The 16,914-nt window shown below is 60.6% G+C and overlaps 1 protein-coding gene across 1 annotated transcript; it reads left to right on the top strand.

Moving 5' to 3' along the window:
- The first annotated feature begins 80 nt into the window (after positions 1 to 80).
- On the top strand, positions 81 to 15,942 carry TGM1 (transglutaminase 1). The gene is made up of 14 exons (XM_086480988.1): positions 81 to 297; positions 1,242 to 1,421; positions 2,485 to 2,754; positions 3,567 to 3,685; positions 4,109 to 4,216; positions 6,850 to 7,024; positions 8,635 to 8,773; positions 8,999 to 9,102; positions 9,305 to 9,393; positions 9,502 to 9,655; positions 10,955 to 11,233; positions 11,346 to 11,506; positions 14,130 to 14,266; positions 15,693 to 15,942. Exons 1-14 carry the CDS (start codon positions 81 to 83, stop codon positions 15,940 to 15,942), a joined length of 2,382 nt encoding a protein of 793 aa, XP_086337114.1.
- The last annotated feature ends 972 nt before the right edge of the window (positions 15,943 to 16,914 follow it).

Genomic DNA, 16,914 nt, shown 5'->3' with positions numbered 1-16,914 from the left:
CGTGGTGGCCTGTACTGGTTCCTACGGGCTCCCGCTGGTCCATACTGGTCCAAACTGGTCTCGCCGGTGCCCTGCAGGCGATGCCGGACACCGACCCCCGCCTGGACCCGGGTCGCTGGGCGGCCGCCAGCTTCCGCCCGCGGGGGGCGCCCCCCCCCGCCCCCGCCCCCCGCCCCCGCCGCGGCTTCTGGCGCCGCCTGGGCGGCTGCTGCGCCTGCTGCCGCCGCGGCACCGAGGACTGGGAGCCCCCCCCCGGCGAGATCCCGGGGCACCGGGCCCCCCAGCCCCTGCGGCCCGGTCAGTGCGGTTTCGGGGCTCCCCGGGGAGGGAAAATGGTGGTTTCGGGGCTCCCCGGGGAGGGAAAATGGAGGTTTCGGGTTGCCCTGGGGGGAAGATGGTGGTTTCAAGGCTCCCCAGGGAGGGAAAATGGCTGTTTCGGGGCTCCCTGGGGAGGGAAAATGGCAGTTTCAGGACTCCCTAGGGGGAAAATGGTGGTTTCAAGGCTCCCCGGGGAGGGAAAATGGCGGTTTCAGGGCTCCCCGAGGAGGCAAAATGGAGGTTTTGGGGCTCCCTGGGGGGAGAGAAATGGAGGTTTTGGGGCTCCCTGGGGGGAGGAAATGGTGGTTTTGGGGCTCCCTGGGGAGGGAAAATGGCGGTTTCAGGACTCCCTAGGGGGGAAATGGTGGTTTCAAGGCTCCCCGGGGAGGGAAAATGGCAGTTTCAGGGCTCGCCATGGAGGGGAAATGGCGGTTTCAGGGCTCCCCAGGGAGGGGAAACGGTTTCAGAGCTCCTTGGGAGGAGAAATGGTGGTTTCAAGGCTCCCCGAGGCAGATGAGGAAGTGGAGGGGTGTCCTCCCCTTTGCCCCCTCCCTTCTCTCCCCACCCCCGTCTCCGTTTTGTGGCAAAAAGCACCATTTTGGGGCCATTTCCAGGCTTCCTGGGGGCACAAAAGCCCGTTTCAAGGCCCCCCCCACCCCATGCTGCTCTGAAGGGTTTCGTGCCCCCCCCCGAGAAATTTCTGGGTTTCAGGGCCCCCCCGCCTTAGCACCATCCCCCGCTGTGTCCCCCTCTTCGTGTTTTGGGGCAACCCCCCCCTCCCTTTGGGGCCTTTTCCAAGCTTATAGCGCTAAATGACAGTTTCAAGGCCCCCACCACCACCACCAAAGGGGTTTTTTAGGGGGTTCCAGGGGTGGGATCGGGACGGGGGTTTCACCGCCTGCCCCGCCCCCTCCCCCCCCCAGGCCTCTTGGCTCCCCGGGGGCTGGTGGTGGCCTCGGCGGCCAACCGGGCGGCGCACCACACGGCGGAGTTCGCCTCCCCCCGCCCGGTGCTGCGCCGGGGGCAGCCGTTCGGCCTGCGCGTCCTCCTGCCCCGCCCCTTCGACCCCGCCCAGGACGGCCTCTGCGTGGAGCTCGTCCTCGGTGGGGGGCAATTGGGGCTGGGGGGGTAATTGGGGCTGGGGGGGTAATTGGGGGGGTGGGGGGCAATTGGGGCTGAGGGGGTAATTGGGGCTGGGGGGGTAATTGGGGCTGGGGGGGTAATTGGGGGGGTGGGGGGCAATTGGGGCTGGGGGGGTAATTGGGGCTGGGGGGGGTAATTGGGGGAGTGGGGGGTAATTGGGGCTGGGGGGGAAATTTGGGGGGGTGGGGGGAATTGGGGGTGGGGGGGAATTGGGGGGGTGGGGGGCAATTGGGGCTGGGGGGGTAATTGGGGGGGTGGGGGGTAATTGGGGCTGGGGGGGTAATTGGGAGGGTGGGGGGCAATTGGAGCTGAGGGGGTAATTGGAGCTGGGGGGGTAATTGGGGGAGTGGGGGGCAATTGGGGCTGGGGGCGAAATTGGGGGGGTGGGGGGCAATTGGAGCTGGGGGGGTAACTGGGGGAGTGGGGGGCAATTGGGGCTGGGGGCGAAATTGGGGGGGTGGGGGGCAATTGGAGCTGGGGGGGTAATTGGGGGAGTGGGGGGTAATTGGGGCTGGGGGGGTAATTGGGGGGGTGGGGGGAATTGGGGGTGGGGGGGAATTGGGGGGGTGGGGGGGCTGGAGTGGGGGGAATTGGGGCTGGGGGGGCAATTGGGGCTGGGGGGGCAATTGGGGAGGTGGGGGGTGATTGGGGGCTGGGGGGGGAATTGGGGGGGTGGGGGGTAATTGAGGGGCTGGGGGCAATTGGGGCTGGGGGTAACTGGGGGGCGGGGGGCAAGTGGGGGGGGAAATTGGGGGGCTGGGGGGGTAATTGGGGGGTAATCGGGACTGGGAGGGGAACTACATGGTGCAATAGGGGTGGGGTGACGTCACCCAGGGCAGGGTGACGTCACCCAGGGCAGGGTGACGTCACCCAGGAGGGGCGATGACGTCACCCAGGAGGGGCGATGATGTCAGCCAGGCTGCCACGCCCTCCCCTGCTGGGGCGGGGCGCGCCGGCGGCGACCACGCCCGCCCCGGGGTGATGACCTCACGCCCGGGGCGGGGCGATGATGTCACCCCGCAGGCCCCAACCCCCAGGTGGCGAAGGGGACCCACGTCCTCATCCCATTGGGCGAAACCTCGGCCACCGGTTGGACGGCCGAGGAAGAGGAGAGCGAGGAGGGGGCGGAGCAACCCGGAGGCCCCGCCCTCAACCTCTGCCTCACGGCCCCGCCCGACGCTCCCATTGGCCGCTACCGCCTCAGCGTCAAGACCCGCACGGAGGTGGGCGAGTACGCGGCCCCCTTCGATGACGCCAACGACTTCTTCCTCCTCTTCAACCCCTGGTGCCCCGGTGAGCGCCCCGCTTCGGGGCAAAACCCCCCCGAGTTTGGGCAAGTGGAGGGGGCTTCCCAATTCGGCGGTTTCGGGGCTCCCCCAAAGCAAGATTTGGCTGGTTTGGGGTGAGGTTTGGCGGGTTTGGGGCTCCCTCGGGAGAGATTTGGCCATTTGGAGATGAGATTTGGCAGTTTCGGGGCCCCCAAGGGTGAGATTTGTCCTTTTGACGGGGAGATTGGGCGGTTTCGGGGCTCCCCCAAGGTGAGATTTGGCTGTTTTGGGGTGAGATTTGGCGGCTTTGGGGCTCCCAGGAGACATATTTGGCCATTTGGAGATGAGATTTGGCGGTTTCGGGGCCCCCAAGGGTGAGATTTGGCCTTTTGAGGGGGAGATTGGGCGGTTTCGGGGCTCCCCCAAGGCGAGATTTTGCTGTTTCGGGGTGAGATTTAGCAGGTTTGGGGCTCCCAGGAGAGAGACTTGTCGGTTTCAGGGCTCCCCACAGCAAGATTTGGCCAATATTGGCTGGGATTTAGCAGTTTCAAGCCTCCCCACAGCAAGATTTGGCCAATATCGGCTGGGATTTGGCAGTTTCAGGGCTCCCCGGGGTGAGATTTGGCAGTTTCAGGGCCCTCCCAGGGTGAGATTTGCCCATGTCGAGCCGAGAGTTGGCATTTTCAGGGCTCCCCAGGACAAGAATTGGCAGTTTCAGGGTTCCCCGGGGCAAGAATTGGTGGTTTCAGGGCTCCCCGATCTCGTTTTGGCAGTTGGGGGGCTCGGGGAGGGATTTGGGGGACCCCTCCCTGATTTTGGGGACACCCACCCCCCCAGATGACCACGTCTACATGGAGAAAACGAGCGACCTTAACGAGTACGTCCTTAACGAGACGGGGCGCATCTTCTACGGCACCGAGGACCAGATCGCCGAGCGCTCCTGGAACTACGGGCAGGTACCCCCCAAAAAACGGGGGGGGGGACCCCCCCCAAAACCAGGGACCCCCCAAAATGCGAGAATCCCCCCCCAAATTGGGGAGACCCTGAAAAACTGGAGGGAAAATGGGACGGACCCCAAAACCAGGGGGTTTCTCCCCCAAATGTGGGGCTCTGGTAAAAATTAGGGGGGGCCCTAAAAATTTGAGGGGGCCCCTAAAAATTTGGGGGGACCCCTAAAAAATTGGGGGGCCCTAAAAATTGGGGAGACCCCAAAAATTGGGAGGGGACCCCAAAAAAACTAGAGGGGGTGGCTAAAATGGTGATGGGGGCCCCTGAAACCACCAAAGGGGGTGGAAGGGGAAACTTGAAACCACTCGTGGGGGATTTTGGGGGGATTTGGGGACCCCCCCCTGATTTGGGGGTGTCCCCGTCCCCCCCAGTTTGACGCAGGGGTGCTGGAGGCGTGTCTGTACATCCTGGACCGCCGGGGGATGCCCCACAGCGCCCGGGGGGACCCCGTCATGGTGTCCCGCGTCGTCTCCGCCATGGTGGGATTTGGGGGGGGGATCGGGGCATTTTGGGGGGATTTGGGGGGATTTACGGGGCTTTTGGGGGGGCCACGGCGGGGGGGGGGGTGGGAGAGGGGGTTTTGGGGTGACGTACAGGGGGGTTAGGGGGGAGTTGTGGCTTTTGGGGGGGGAAAAGAGGGAGGTTTGGGGGGGCCATCGTGGGGTTTTGGGGGGGTTCTGATGAGATTTTGGGGGGTTCTTGGAGTTTTGGGGGGTTGGTGATTTTTTGGGGGGGGGTGGTCATTGAGTTTTGGGGGAGTTTTGATGAGTTTTGGGGGGTTCCGATGACTTTTGGGGGGGTTGTTGACTTTTGGGGGTTTCTGATGACTTTTGGGGGGGTTGTTGACTTTTGGGGGGGTTCTGATGCCTTTTGGGGGGAGTTCGTTGACTTTTGGGGGAGTTTCTAGAGTTTTTTGGGGTTCGATGACTTTTGGGGGGGTTCATTGACTTTTGGGGGGAGTTTCTTGACTTTTGGGGGGGGTGTTGGCTTTTTGGCTGGCCCTGATGACTTTTTGGGGTGCTCTGATGACTTTTGGGGGGAGTTCGTTGACTTTAGGGGGGAGTGTGACTTTTTGGGGGGGGGGTGGACGTTTTGGGGGGCTTCTGACAACTTTTGGGGGGGAATTCATTGACTTTTGGGGGGAGTTTGTTGAGTTTTTGGGGGTTCGTTGACTTCGAGGGGGAGTTCGTTGCTTTTGGGGGGGGTTGTTGACTTTTTGGGGGGTTCTGATGCCTTTTTTGGAGGAATTCGTTGACTTTTTGGGTCTTCGTTGACTTTGGGGGGGATGTTGGCTTTTGGGGGGAGGGCCTAATGACTTTGGGGGGGGTTTATTGACTTTTGGAGGAGTTTGTTGACTTTTTGGGGGGTTCTGATGACTTTTTGGGGGGTTTGTTGACGTTTTTGGGGGAGTTCATTGACTTTTGGGGGGAGTTTGTTGAGTTTTTTGGGGTTCCGATGACTTTTGGGGGGGTTCCAATGACTTTTTGGGGTGTTTGTTGCCTTTTGGGGGGGAATGCATTGACTTTGGGGGGGAGCTTGTTGAGTTTTTTGGGGTTCTGATGACTTTTGGGGGGTGTTTTTGCCTTTTTAGGGGGTTCTGATGTCTTTTTTCGGATGAATTCATTGACTTTTTGGGGGAGTTTGTTGAGTTTTTTGGGGTTCCGATGACTTTTTGGGGTGTTCGTTGACTTTTTTGGGGGAATTCATTGACTTTTGGGGGTTCTGATGACTCTTTTGGGTTCTGATGACTTTTTGGGGTGTTCTAATGACTTTTTGGGGTGTTCGTTGACATTTTTGGGGGAATTCATTGACTTTCGGAGGTTCTGATGAATTTTTTTGGTTCCGATGACTTTTTGGGGGGTTCAATGAATTTTGGGGGGGAATTCATTGACTTTTTGGGGTGTTTGTTGAGCTTTTTGGCATTCGTTGCCCTTTGGAGGGGTTGTGATGCCTTTTTTGGGGTGGTTTGTTGACTTTTGGGGGGCTTCCGATGACTTTTTGGAGGGTTCCTTGACTTTTTGAGTGTTTTGTTGGCTTTTTGTGGGAGTTTGTTGACTTTTGGGGGGAGTTTGTTCAGGTTTTTTGGGTTCCGATGACTTTTTGGGGTGTTCATTGACTTTTTGGGGGGAATTCATTGACTTTTTGGGATGTTCGTTGACTTTTTTGGGGGAATGCATTGACTTTTGGGGGGAGTTTGTTGACTTTCTGAGGGAGTTTGTTGAGGTTTTTGGGGTGTTCGTTGACTTTTTGGGGGGAATTCATTGACTTTTGGGGAGAGTTCATTGAGTTTTTGGGGTTCTGTTGACTTTTTGGGGTGTTCGTTGACTTTTTGAGGGGAATTCATTGACTTCTGGGGGGAGTTCTGTTGAGTTTTTGGGGTTCTGTTGAGTTTTTGAGGGGAATTCATTGACTTTTGGGGAGAGTTTGTTGAGTTTTTTGGGGTTCTGATGACTTTTTGGGGTGTTCATTGACTTTTTGGGGGGTATTCATTGACTTTTGGGGGTTCTGATGACTTTTTGGGGTGTTCTAATGACTTTTTGGGGTGTTCATTGACTTTTTGGGGTTCTGTTGACTTTTTGGGGTGTTTGTTGACTTTTGGGGGGGAATTCATTGACTTTGGGGAGAGTTCGTTGAGTTTTTGGGGTTCTGATGACTTTGGGGTGTTTGACTTTTGGGGGGAATTCATTGCCTTTTGGGGGGAGTTCGTTGAGTTTTTTGGGGTTCTGATGACTTTTGGGGGGGAATTCATTGACTTTTTGGGGGGAATTCATTGACTTTTTTGGGGGAATTCATTGACTTTTGGGGGGTTCTGTTGACTTTTGGGGGTTCTGTTGACTTTTTGGGGGTGTTCTAATGACTTTTTGGGGTGTTCGTTGACTTTTTGGGGGGGAACTCCTTGCCTTTTCGCGGGGAGGTCGTTGAGTTTTTTGGCCTTCTGATGACTTTGGGGGGCAGCTCGTTGACTTTCGGGGCCTTTCCGACGGCCCTCCTGCTCCCCCGCTGCCCTTTCGGGGTCCCCGCTGGTATGACAGGGTGGGGGGATCTCCGGGTGCTTTGGGGGGGTGTGGTGTCCCCCCCCTCCCCCCGCCGACCCCCGCCCCGCCCCCCACAGGTGAACTCGCTGGACGACAACGGGGTACTGGTGGGCAACTGGACGGGCGACTACGCGCAGGGCACCAACCCCTCGGCCTGGGCCGGCTCCGTCGACATCCTCCGCGCCTACCACGGCGCCGGCGCCCCCGTCCGCTACGGCCAGTGCTGGGTCTTCGCCGGCGTCATGACCACCGGTGCGGGTTCCCCTACTGGGACGGACTGGTTTATACTGGGAGGGCCCTGGTGGGGAGCGGGGAGCGAGGGGGCGGAGAAGGGGAGGGGCTGCCGGCGCGGGGAGACGGGGTCGGGGGGGGTTGGGAGGCGCCGGGGCTGTGCTGGCTGATGGTGGTCGGACTCAGGGTCATACTGGTTTGGACTGGTTTAACGCCCTTAGACACTAACTTGTAGTTTTATGGCAGTTTAATGGAGTTAGACAGTCATTTGTACTGGGTTATACTGGTTTAACCCAGCTAAATGCTAATTTATGTTGCTTTATGGCAGTTTAATCTAGTTAGTAACTCGTACTGGTTTGTACTGGTTTGTACTGGTTTGAGCTGGCTAGATGCTAATTTATACGGTTTTATACTGGTGCGACCTAGTTAGACACTGACCTCTGCTGGTCTGAACTGGTTTAGCCTACCTAGATATTAATTTGTATTGGTTTATACTGGTTTAACCTAGTTAAACAGTGCCCTGTACTGGTTTAACCCAGCTGAATGCTAATTTATATTGGTTTATGCTGGTTTAAGCCAGTTAGACACTAATTTGTACTGGTTTGTACTGGCTTGAGCTAGCTAGATGCTAATTTATACGGGATTATACTGGTTCAACCTAGGTAGACACTGACCTGTACTGGTTTGTACTGGGTTAACCCAGCTAGATATTAATCTATATTGGTTTGTACTGGTTTAATCTAGTCGGACAGTGACTTGCACTGGTTTAACGTAGGCAGATGCTTATTTATATTGGTTTATGCTGGTTTAACCTAGTTAGACTGATTTGTACTGGTTTAACTTAGCTAGATGCTAATTCATACTGGTTTATAGTGGTTTAAACTAGTTAGACGCTAATTTGTACTGGTTTAACCTAGCTAGATGCTAATTTATATTGGTTTATACTGGTTTAATCTAGTTAGACACTGATTTGTACTGGTTTGCACTGGTTTAACCTAGCTAGATATTAATTTCCAATGGTTTACACTGGTTTAACCTAGTTAGACACTGACTTGTACTGGTTTAATCTAGGTAGACAGTGATTTGTACTGGTTTGTACTGGTTTAACCTAGTTAGATGCTAACTTGCATTGGTTTATACTGGTTTAACCTAGTTAGACACTGACTTGTACTGGTTTGAACTGGTTTAACCTAGCTAGATATTAATTTATACTGGTTTATACTGATTTAACCTAGTTAGACACTGATTTGTACTGGTTTTCACTGGTTCAACTTAGTTAGATGCTAATTTATACTGGTTTATGCCAGTTCAATCCAGTTAGATGCTAATTTGTACTCATTCTTACTGGTTTGATCTAGTTAGAGTCTAATTTGTACTGGTTTATACTGGTCTAACTTATTCAAACGCTAACTTGTACTGGTTTTATAGCTGTTCAACCTAGTTAGAGACTGGTTTATACTGGGAGAGGGGGGTCCGGGGTGCCCTGGGAGTCACTGTCAGGCAGGTGAGTCACTGTCAGGCAGGTGGGAGCCTCCCACAGGGAGCCAAGCCAGCCCCGAGAGATAACGGTTCCGTACTGGTTCCTACCACTTCGTACCGGTTCATACTGGTTTGTACTGGTGCCCCCCCAGTGCTGCGGTGCCTGGGCCTGCCCACCCGCACCGTCACCAACTACAACTCCGCCCACGACACCGACGTCTCGCTCACCACCGACATCTACTTCGACGAGAACATGCGGCCCCTGGAGCGCCTCAACACCGACTCCGTCTGGTACTGGTTCATGCTGGTTCATGCTGGTTCATGCTGGTTCATGCTGGTTTGGGATGGGACTCGCCGGGAAGGCGGTGCTGTGGGAGGAAGAACAGCTGGTGTCAAGGCTGGGACGCTCACCCTCGGCCGTTCTGGCATGTACTGGTTTATATTGGCGCGTACTGGTTTCACGCCAGCCCGCACTGGTCTGTACTGGTCCATACTGGTCTATACTGGGCTGCGCAGGAACTTCCACGTGTGGAACGACTGCTGGATGAAGCGCCCCGACCTCCCAGACGGCTACGACGGGTGGCAGGTCGTCGACGCCACCCCCCAGGAAACCAGCAGCGGTAACTGGTTTATACTGGTCTATACTGGGAGGCGCACAGAGGAGGCCTGGGGGGGGTCCTCCCAGGGGCGAGCAGGCGGTTTGTGGCCAGTGGGAGAGGGAAGAGCTGGCTCAGGGGCCCAGAATAGCCCATAGGGGTCCTCACTGGTTTATACTGGCTTATACTGGTTCTTACTGGTTTATACTGGTAACGCCCCGCGCAGGGATGTTCTGCTGCGGGCCGTGCTCGGTGACGGCGGTGAAGAACGGCGAGGTCTTCCTCAAGTACGACACCCCCTTCGTCTTCGCCGAGGTAGGGGGCGGGGCTTGTCGACTCCCCCCTCCCCTCCCGGGGGGGGGCGTGGCTTTGCGGGGGAGGGGGCGTGGCGGGGCCTATGCTAATGAGGGGGCGTGTCCGCAGGTGAACAGCGACAAGGTGTACTGGCAGCGGCAGCCCAACGGCGCCTTCGCCGTGGTGCACGTGGAGGAAGGCGCCATCGGGCGCCGCATCAGCACCCTGGGGGCGGGCTCCGGCACCCGATTGGACATCACCCACCAGTACAAGCACCCCGAGGGTGAGGCCCCGCCCACCCTGAACACCCCCGTGCCCCCGCGGCCCTTGACCCCGCCCCGTGACCCCGCGGCCCTTGACCCCGCCCCGTGACCCGACGGCCCTTCACGCCGTCGTTCCGAGCCCCGAGCGTTGACCCCTTGACCCAAGACCCTTGACCTGTTGACCTATGACCCCTGACCCGAGACCCTTGACCTATGATCCCGTGACCTTTGCCCCTTGACCCCACGACACATAACCCATCAGCCCTTGACCTCAATACCCCCTGACCCTTTGACCCAAGACCACGACGCCATGACCCAACGCCCCTTGACGTCATCATTGTTCACCCCAAGGGTTGACCCCTTGACCCCTGACCCCTTGAACCAAGACCACGACGCCATGACCCAACGCCGCTTGACCTCATCGTTCCTCACCCCAAGGGTTGATCCCTTGACCCTTGACCCCTTGACCCACGACCATGACGTCATGACCAAATGCCCCTTGACATCATTGTTGTCCACCCTAAGGGCTGACCCCTTGACCCTGTGACCCCTGACCCTTGACCCAAGACCACGACACCATGACCCAATGCCCCTTGACTTCATCATTGTTCACCCCAAGGGTTGACCCCTTGACCCCTGACCCCTTGACCCAAGACCGTGACGCCATGACCCAACGCCGCTTGACCTCATCGTTCCTCACCCCAAGGGTTGATCCCTTGACCCTTGACCCCTTGACCCACGACCATGACGTCATGACCAAATGCCCCTTGACATCATTGTTGTCCACCCCAAGGGCTGACTCCTTGACCTTGTGACCCCTGACCCTTGACCCAAGACCACGACACCATGACCCAACGCCCCTTGATGTCATCATTGTTCACCCCAAGGGTTGACCCCTTGACCCCTGACCCCTTGACCCACGGCCATGACGGCATGACCCAACGCCCCTTGACCTCATTGTTCCTCACCCCAAGGGTTGATCCCTTGACCCTTGACCCTTTGACCCAAGACCGTGACGCCATGACCCAACGCCCCTTGACCTCATCGTTCCTCACCCCAAGGGTTGAACCCTTGACCCTGCCATCTCCTGACCCTTGACCCCGGACCGCTGCCCCCCGCCCCCATGCCCCCTTCCCTTTGACCCCCAACCCAACACCCCTTGACCCCGTTGACCCAACGGCCCAACCCGTGCCCCCCCACCCCTTGACCCCACGGCACACCACCGACCTACGCCCTTTGACCCCGCCCATGGCGCCGCCCTCCCCCCCCCCCCCCCCCACTTGACCCTTGACCCCGCCCCACCCACCCTCCCCCGGCAGGCTCGGAGGAGGAGCGCCGCGCCGTCTCCACCGCCACCTCCCACGGCTCCCGCCCCCGCCACCGCGGGACCCGGTCATCCGGCGAGGTGACGGTGACGGTGGGGGCGGGGCCGGCGGTGGCGGGGGCGGAGCTGGAGCTCCGGGCGGTGGCCCGCAACGAAGGGGTGGAGCCACGGACGCTCCGCCTCCGCCTGGCCCTCGCCTCCGTCCGCTACACCGGCGTCTCCGGCGCCCCGTTCCGGCAGGAGCAGCACCGCCGCGCCGTGCCGCCGGGGCAGGGTGAGACCTCGGGGGGGGGGGGGGGGTCACGTCCCGTGTGGGTGACACCACGGGGGGTGTCCCGGCTGGCACGTGACCCTCCCCTCCCCCCCCCCCCCCCGCCCTCCCGCAGAGGAGACGGTGACGATGACGGTGACGTACGCCGAGTACGGCCCCCACGTGGGCGAGCAGGACGCGCTGAAGCTGACGGTGGCCGGGGTGGTGGAGGAGACGGGGCAGGTGGTGGCCAAGGAGCTGCGGGTCCGGCTGCACACGCCCGAGCTCACCCTCACGGTACCGGTGACCCCCCTGGTCCGAACCCCGGGGCACCTCGGGCCTCCTCCAGGACCCCTGGGTCCTCCTCCGGGACCCCTCGGGCCTCGGGGATCTCTAGATCCTCCTCTGGGACCTCTAGATCCTCCTCCAGGACCCTTGGGGTCTCTTCCAGGATCCCTAGATCCTCCTCCAGGACCCCTAGATCCTCCTCCAGAACCCCTAGATCCTCCTCCAGAACCACTAGATCCTCCTCCAGGACCCCTCAGTCCTCTGGAACCTCTAGGTTCTCCTCCAGAACCTCTGTGTCCTCCTCCAGGACCCCTAGATCCTCTTCCAAGACCCCTGGGTCCTCTGGAACCTCTAGGTTCTCCTCTAGGACCCCTGTGTCCTCCTTCAGGACCCCTGGGTCCTCCTCTGGGACCCCTCGGTCCTCTGGGACCTCTAGATCCTCCTCTGGGACCTCTAGATCCTCCTCCAGGACCCTTGGGGTCTCCTCCAGGACCCCTAGATGCTCCTCTGGGACCCCTAGATCCTCCTCTCAGACCCCTGTGTCCTCCTTCAGGAACGCTCTGTCTTCCAGGACCTCTAGGTTCTCCTCCAAGACCCCCAGGGTTCTCCAAGACCCCTAGATCCTCCTCCGGAACCACTAGATCCTCCTCCAGGACCCCTCAGTCCTCTGGAACCTCTAGGTTCTCCTCCAGAACCTCTGTGTCCTCCTCCAGGACCCCTAGATCCTCTTCCAAGACCCCTGGGTCCTCTGGAACCTCTAGGTTCTCCTCTAGGACCCCTGTGTCCTCCTTCAGGACCCCTGGGTCCTCCTCTGGGACCCCTCGGTCCTCTGGGACCTCTAGATCCTCCTCTGGGACCTCTAGATCCTCCTCCAGGACCCTTGGGGTCTCCTCCAGGACCCCTAGATGCTCCTCTGGGACCCCTAGATCCTCCTCTCAGACCCCTGTGTCCTCCTTCAGGAACGCTTTGTCTTCCAGGACCTCTAGGTTCTCCTCCAAGACCCCCAGGGTTCTCCAAGACCCCTAGATCCTCCTCCGGAACCACTAGATCCTCCTCCAGGACCCCTCAGTCCTCTGGAACCTCTAGGTTCTCCTCCAGAACCTCTGTGTCCTCCTCCAGGACCCCTAGATCCTCTTCCAAGACCCCTGGGTCCTCTGGAACCTCTAGGTTCTCCTCTAGGACCCCTGTGTCCTCCTTCAGGACCCCTGGGTCCTCCTCTGGGACCCCTCGGGCCTCTGGGACCCCTAGATCCTCCTCTGGGACCTCTAGATCCTCCTCCAGGACCCTTGGGGTCTCCTCCAGGACCCCTAGATGCTCCTCTGGGACCCCTAGATCCTCCTCTCAGACCCCTGTGTCCTCCTTCAGGAACGCTCTGTCTTCCAGGACCTCTAGGTTCTCCTCCAAGACCCCCAGGGTTCTCCAAGACCCCTAGATCCTCCTCCGGAACCACTAGATCCTCCTCCAGGACCCCTCAGTCCTCTGGAACCTCTAGGTTCTCCTCCAGAACCTCTCTGTCCTCCTCCAGGACCCCTAGATCCTCTTCCAAGACCCCTGGGTCCTCTGGAACCTCTAGGTTCTCCTCTAGGACCCCCGTGTCCTCCTTCAGGACTCCTGGGTCCTCCTCTGGGACCCCTCGGTCCTCTGGGACCTCTAGATCCTCCTCTGGGACCTCTAGATCCTCCTCCAGGACCCCTAGATGCTCCTCTGGGACCCCTAGATGCTCCTCTCAGACCCCTGTGTCCTCCTTCAGGACCCCTCGGTCTTCCAGGACCTCTAGGTTCTCCTCCAAGACCCCCAGGGTTCTCCAAGACCCCTAGATCCTCCTCCAGAACCACTAGATCCTCCTCCAGGACCCCTCAGTCCTCTGGGACCTCTAGGTTCTCCTCCAGAACCTCTGTGTCCTCCTTCAGGACCCCTAGATCCTCCTCTGGGACCCCTGTGCCCTCCTTCAGGACCCCTTGGTCTTCCAGGACCTCTAGGTTCTCCTCCAGGACCCCCAGGGTTCTCCAAGACCCCTAGATCCTCCCACAGGACCCCTGTGTCCTCCTCCAGGACCCCTGGGTCCTCTGGAACCTCTAGGTTCTCCTCCAGGACCCCTAGATCCTAATCTAGGACCCCTGTGTCCTCCTTCAGGACCCCTGGGTCCTCCTCTGGGACCACTTGGTCCTCTGGGATGTCTAGATCCTCTTCTGGGACCTCTAGATCCTCCTCCAGGACCCCTAGATGCTCCTCTGGGACCCCTAGATGCTCCTCTCAGACCCCTGTGTCCTCCTTCAGGACCCCTCGGTCTTCCAGGACCTCTAGGTTCTCCTCCAGGACCCCAGGGTTCTCCAGGACCCCTAGATCCTCCTCGAGGACCTCTAAATTCTCCTCCAGAACCTAGATCCTCCCCCAGGACCCCTGTGTCCTCCTCCAGGACCCCTAGACCCCCCTCCAGGACCTCTAGACCCTCCGCCAGGACCCTTGGGGTCTCCTCCAAGACCCCTAGATCCTCCTCCAGAACCTCCATGATGCCTCTGCGCGCGTTGTCTCCTCTCCACCACCCTGACCCCAAGCTGATGGGTCAGGAGATGGAGAAGACCCCCACCCCCCACCCCACCCCCAACACCTGGGTCCTCTCTGCCCCCTCCAGCTGCTGGCCCCGGCGGTGGTGGGGCAGGAGACCCCGGTCCAGGTGGTCTTCCAGAACCCGCTGCCCGAGACCCTCAGCGGAGCCACCCTGCGCATGGAGGGAGCCGGCATCTCCTGCCCCAAGCCCTTCCAGATGGGGTGAGCGGGGACCCCGGTGTCCGGGGGGGGGGGGGGACCCCCCGGTGGTTGGGTGGGACCCAATTGTCCTGGTGGGACCCCAGTGGTCAGGTGGGACGCTGGTGGTTGAGTGGGACCCCAGTGGTTGGGTGGGACCCCGGTGGTTGTGTAGGACCCAATTGTTCTGGTGGGACCTTGGTGGTGGGGTGGGACCCTGGTGGTCAGGTGGGTGGTTGGGTGGGACCCCAGTGGTTGGGTGGGACCCAATTGTCCTGGTGGGACCCCAGTGGTTGGGTGGGACCCCAGTGGTTGTGTGGGACCCAATTGTTCTGGTGGGACCCTGGTGGTGGGGTGGGACCCTGGTGGTCAGGTGGGTGGTTGGGTGGGACCCCGGTGGTTGGGTGGGACCCAATTGTTCTGGTGGGACCCTGGTGGTTATGTGGGTGGTTGGGTGGGACCCCAGTGGTTGTGTAGGACCCAGTTGTTCTGGTGGGACCCCAGTGGTTGGGTGGGACCCTGGTGGTGGGGTGGGACCCCATTGTCCTGGTTGGACACTGGTGGTTGGGCAGGACCCCAGTGGTTGAGTGGGACCCAATTGTTCTGGTGGGACCCCAGTGGTTGGGTGGGTGGGTGGGTGGGACCCTGGTGGTCAGGTGGGTGGTGGGGTGGGACCCCGGTGGTTGGGTGGGACCCAATTGTCATGGTGGGACCCCGGTGGTTGGGTGGGACCCAATTGTCATGGTAGGACCCCAGTGGTCGGGTGGGACCCTGGTGGTTGGGTGGGACCCAATTGTCCTAGTAGGACCCCAGTGGTTGGGTGGGACCCAGTTGTCCTGGTGGGACCCCAGAGGTCGGGTGGGACCCCAGTGGTCAGGTGGGTGGTTGGGTGGGACCCCAGTGGTTGGGTAGGACCCAGTTGTCCTGGTTGGACACTGGTGGGTGGGCGGGACCCAGTTGTCCTGGTGGGACCCCGGTGGTCGGGTGGGTGGTCGGGTGGGACCCTGGTGGTTGGGTGGGACCCAATTCTTCGGGTGGGACCCAATTGTCATGGTAGGACCCCAGTGGTTGGGTGGGTGGTCGGGTGGGACCCTGGTGGTTGGGTGGGACCCAATTGTCCTGGTGGGACCCCAGAGGTCGGGTGGGACCCCAGTGGTCGGGTGGGACCCCGGTGGTCAGGTGGGTGGTTGGGTGGGACCCCAGCGGTTGGGTAGGACCCAGTTGTCCTGGTTGGACACTGGTGGTTGGGTGGGACCCAGTTGTCCTGGTGGGACCCCGGTGGTCGGGTGGGTGGTCGGGTGGGACCCTGGTGGTTGGGTGGGACCCCATCGCCCTGGTGGCACCCCAAACCCCATCGAGATGCCCTCAACGGCCACTCACGGGTGAGATCCCTCCCCTCCCCCGCATCCTGCGGGTGGGCGGAGCTGACCCCCGCGCCCCCCTCCGGCAGGTCGGTGGGGGCGGGGCAGACGGTGCGGCTGCGGCAGGCGGTGGTGCCGCTGCGGGCCGGGCGGCGGCGCCTGGTGGCGGCGCTCGAGAGCCCCCGCCTGGGCCCCCTGCACGGCGCCCTCCTGCTCGACGTCGCCCCCGGCCCCGACGATGGCCCCCGCGACGGGGCGGGGGGCACCGGCAGCCCCCCCCGGAGAGCGCGGCGCGCCCGGCGGCGAGGGCCGCCCCCCGCCGGCAGCATCGGGGGGTGATACGTGGAGGGTGGGACATGCTGGGAGGGCGGGGAGGGGGGGACTGGGGGCGCTGGGAGTATGTTTGGGGGGCGCTGGGAGCACTGGGAGATGGTTTGGGGGTCACTGGGAGCACTGGGAGGGTGACCGGGGGCACTGGGAGCAGGTTTGGGGTGGACTGGGAGCACTGGGAGGGTGACTGGGAGCACTGGGAGCAGGTTTGGGGTGGACTGGGAGCACTGGGAGCAAGTTTGGGGGGTCACTGGGAGCACTGGGAGGGTGACCGGGGGCACTGGGAGCAGGTTTGGGGTGGACTGGGAGGGTGACTGGGGGCACTGGGAGCAGGTTTTGAGGTCACCGGGAGCACTGGGAGGGTGACTGGGAGCACTGGGAGCAGATTTGGGGTGGACTGGGAGCACTGGGAGGGTGACCAGGAGCATTGGGAGCAGGTTTGGGGTGGACTGGGAGCACTGAGAGGGTGACTGGGGGCACTGGGAGCTGGTTTGGAGGTCACCGGGAGCACTGGGAGGGTGACTGGGAGCACTGGGAGCAGGCTTGGGGTCCACTGGCAGCACTGGGAGCAGTGGGAGGGTGACTGGGAGCACTAGTAGCAGGTTTGGGGTGGACTGGGAGCACCGGGAGCAAGTTTGGGGGGTCACTGGGCACACTGGGAGGGTGACTGGGAGCACTGGGAGCAGGCTTAGGGTCCACTGGCAGCACTGGAAGCACTGGGAGGGTGACTGGGAGCACTAGGAGCAGGTTTGGGGTGGACTGGAAGCACTGGGAGGGTGACTGGGAGCATGGGGAGAACGTTTGGTGGTCACTGGGAGCACTGGGAGGGTGACTGTGAGCACTGGGATCAAGTTTGGGGGTCACTGGGAAGGTGACTGGGAGCACTGGGAGAAAGTTCGGGGGTCACCGGCAGCACTGGGAGGGCAACTGGGAGCCGGTTTGGGGCGTACTGGGAGCACTGGGACAAGTTCTGGTGTGTAC

Source organism: Leptosomus discolor, unplaced genomic scaffold, assembly GCF_034619465.1.
Source record: "Leptosomus discolor isolate bLepDis1 unplaced genomic scaffold, bLepDis1.hap2 HAP2_SCAFFOLD_182, whole genome shotgun sequence".
NCBI lineage: Eukaryota > Metazoa > Chordata > Aves > Leptosomiformes > Leptosomidae > Leptosomus > Leptosomus discolor.
This window is presented reverse-complemented; position numbering and strand designations above follow the sequence as displayed.

What these genes read in the sequence shown, in the direction of transcription:
- TGM1 (XM_086480988.1), top strand. Translation starts at nt 81, where the DNA reads ATGCCGGACACCGACCCCCGCCTGGACCCGGGTCGCTGGGCGGCCGCC. An exon ending in GCTCCTGGAACTACGGGCAG is followed by an intron (nt 3,686 to 4,108) that starts GTACCCCCCAAA and finishes CGTCCCCCCCAG; the next exon opens with TTTGACGCAGGGGTGCTGGA. An exon ending in CCCCCTTCGTCTTCGCCGAG is followed by an intron (nt 9,394 to 9,501) that starts GTAGGGGGCGGG and finishes GCGTGTCCGCAG; the next exon opens with GTGAACAGCGACAAGGTGTA.